At 34.1% G+C, this 3,015-nt stretch overlaps 1 protein-coding gene across 1 annotated transcript; it reads left to right on the top strand.

The window, feature by feature from the left end:
- The first annotated feature begins 1,554 nt into the window (after window positions 1-1,554).
- Window positions 1,555-2,571, top strand: LOC107884797 (protein ALP1-like). Its single transcript, XM_029492703.1, has 4 exons — window positions 1,555-1,606; window positions 1,702-1,999; window positions 2,068-2,378; window positions 2,469-2,571. Exons 1-4 carry the CDS (start codon window positions 1,584-1,586, stop codon window positions 2,569-2,571), a joined length of 735 nt encoding a protein of 244 aa, XP_029348563.1. The 5' UTR covers window positions 1,555-1,583.
- Window positions 2,572-3,015: the final 444 nt, after the last annotated feature.

Genomic DNA, 3,015 nt, shown 5'->3' on the forward strand with positions numbered 1-3,015 from the left:
GAACCGTGGCGGCCGGTATCGAACCCACGACCCCCGGGTCAATCCTACCTACGCCTAACCGACCTACCTACCTACTGAGTTGAGAAGTTGAGTCAAATCAACGATTCTTAAGCCGTTTCGACGACCCGGCGAATTACTAACGCGTTTAACCGCTCTGGGCGTCGCAGCGGACGACGAATTCGACCGACCTCGGACGTCGAAAACGCGATATTCGCGAAAAAAATCGAACCTCCCGACGCACGTATTTATGCCCGTGTATAGCGATACCTACTCGTCGGCGGGACGTCCGCTTTCCGCGACCCCGCTCCGCCACGGGACTCCCCCCGGAGAAAGTGCGACCGCGCGCCGCCTATAAATTTAGCGGGGAACGCGAATAAGTGGTCGACGGGGTGGGCGGACAGGTCGAAAAGGGAAAAAATTCAAATTTTTGACAAAAACTGCAAAAAACTCGCTCGACGGCGGCGCACGGTTTGCACGCGCTCTCGGCCGCGGCGGGCCCGCCGGGAAAAAAGTGCGGCAGCGTAGTTTCGCTGGCCGTACTATAGATGAAATTTTTATGATGAAAATCGGTATATCCCCACCACTCTGACAAAATTAATAGTGATAGTATAATCAATTAAATATTATCTTTCCCATTTTACATATTATAATATTCCGTTAAATATTAACAAATTCCAAAATTCTGCTTCAAAATGAATCAAGTAATGACAAATTCATTTAAAATTAAACTTTTTGAAGAGTTCATTTTGAACAAAAATCGTACAAGTGCTTGTATTAAAAATGGATTACCTTCGCTTTTTATGCGTACAAATTGTCTAACAGGTAAGTAACTATTAATATCATTAAATCAAATTGTTTGTCTATATTATGTAATTTTTTCTGCAAAATATAGGCTCCAGTTTGTTCTTTCTATGAGACTTTCAACCCAGTAACTAATAAAATAATTGTGTAGTAAAATTGTGAACAATTTTTTATTGGGTATGGTATGGGACTAATATTTATGTCTTAACTATACAATACATTTATATGGCTGTGACCAGTCAAAATAACTTACCCAATTTCTGAAATTAAAAATATAGGTTTTCATTAAAAAATGAAAGCTCATCTGATGGGTACTAACCATGAAAAAACAAATGTAATGTAAAATCTCTTAATACTAAAATACTATTGAATTTGTATGTAAGCAATTTTTTCAAAAAACGATTATTGTGTGTTTTATAAATAACCCTATTTATATATAAATGAAGATTAAATGGATCATAAATATTGTGTTTGTAGATATTGTAATCTTGAGCCAAGATGATGATGAAGAATTATTTCTCACTAACGAAAGGCATCATAGAAGTAAACTTTTCAACTTTGTTGAAGTAACCGTGTATAATATGTCTGACTGGGATTTCAAAATACATTTTAGACTTACAAGAAGAAGTATTGAGGTACCCACATAATAATTTCTTATGCTCAAACTTACTTATTTATTGTAGCTTATACCTATATTTCATTGTAGACTTTGATGTTACATATTATCTCAATCTGATGTAAAATTAGACATAAAAAAACAATTATTGATCTTCATATGGTACATGGCTAACTGTGAAACCCATCGGTAAGTGGGTACTAATTACTATAGGATTGGTACCTATAGTTCATTAATATAATTACTCATTCAAGCTATTATTACTAACATTTTATAATTTTTAGACAAATAGGAAACAGATTTAATATTGCTGACAGTACCAGCCATAAAGTAGTGCTAAATTGTTTAAATAATATGAAAGAACTATCTGGTAAATTTATAAGATGGCCTAGAGGACAAGAAGCCATCATCACTGTGCAAAAATTCAACTGTCTTAGACCAAATGCTTTCCCTGGAGTATTGGGGGCAGTCGACGGTTGTCATATTTCTATACTTGCCCCTTGGGAAAAAAGGACTGTTATGGAAAAACTTGATAGGAATATGTTTTACAATAGAAAACAAGTCCCTTCAGTTCTGCTACAGGTTGTAGTATACACGAGTTATTATATTTAAAAGTAAACATTTTTCTTCATACTTAAAATTATTTTTAGGGCATAGTGGATTCCGACCTGAAGTTCATTGAAGTGTTTTCGGGTTGGCCCGGATCATCTCACGACGCAAGAGTGTTCAGAAGAAGTCTAATAGGACAAAAACTTTTGAGTCATGATTTAAGTATTTTACCAGAAAATTGTCATATTCTGGGTGATGGAGCTTACCCACTCTCAGAGAATGTTATGATCCCTTACAGGGACAATGGGAATTTAACCTTAGCCCAAAAACATTTCAATCGGTGCCTGAGTAGTTCTCGAGTTGTAGTTGAACAAGCATTTGGGAAACTCTACTGCAGATTTAGAAAGTTGAAGTATGTATTATATTTATAAATCATATGAATTTAATTTTACGCAAAACTAAAAATTAAACGTTTTTAACATTATATTGTATTATGTTTTAGACATATGGATGTATACCACAAATCACTGCAGCTTGTTGCTTACATAACATATGTATCGATATGCAAGACGATTTTGATGCTGACCCTTATACTCCAGAGTTAGATTCTGAAGAGAACTCTCTTGCGGTGTCAAGACTTGGAGCTAGAAAACGTGATGAACTGTGCAATATGTTATCATTAAATGTTGATTGATAAAATAACCTACAATATTATATTATACTTATGTGTTTTAAATTACTTTTTATATTTTAAAAAAATATGAAATATAACCATAACTACATATTATCAAGTAGTCTCTATTTTTGTCTGGGTGCTTAGATCTTTAAAACTAAAACACTCCACCCTACTTTACAGCAGAGCGAGTTCCCGATTATTTTTAATTAAAATTAATTATTTTTAAATTGTATACCTATATACATACTATTCCGTTACCATTGTAACTACACATACACCAAAAAAAAAGATTATATATAATTTTAATCACAGTGTTTTTTAATATGAAAACTTAAACAATTAAAAATAATAATGAATAACAATTAATAATCTT

Source organism: Acyrthosiphon pisum, unplaced genomic scaffold (assembly GCF_005508785.2).
Source record: "Acyrthosiphon pisum isolate AL4f unplaced genomic scaffold, pea_aphid_22Mar2018_4r6ur Scaffold_63;HRSCAF=403, whole genome shotgun sequence".
Lineage (NCBI taxonomy): Eukaryota > Metazoa > Arthropoda > Insecta > Hemiptera > Aphididae > Acyrthosiphon > Acyrthosiphon pisum.

Excerpts from the sequence above, each read along its gene's own strand:
- LOC107884797 (XM_029492703.1), top strand. The coding sequence starts at position 1,584 with ATGGCTAACTGTGAAACCCATCG. Across the intron at positions 2,000-2,067 it reads TCCCTTCAGTTCTGCTACAG|GGCATAGTGGATTCCGACCT; the intron begins GTTGTAGTATAC and ends AATTATTTTTAG. Across the intron at positions 2,379-2,468 it reads TGCAGATTTAGAAAGTTGAA|ACATATGGATGTATACCACA; the intron begins GTATGTATTATA and ends ATTATGTTTTAG.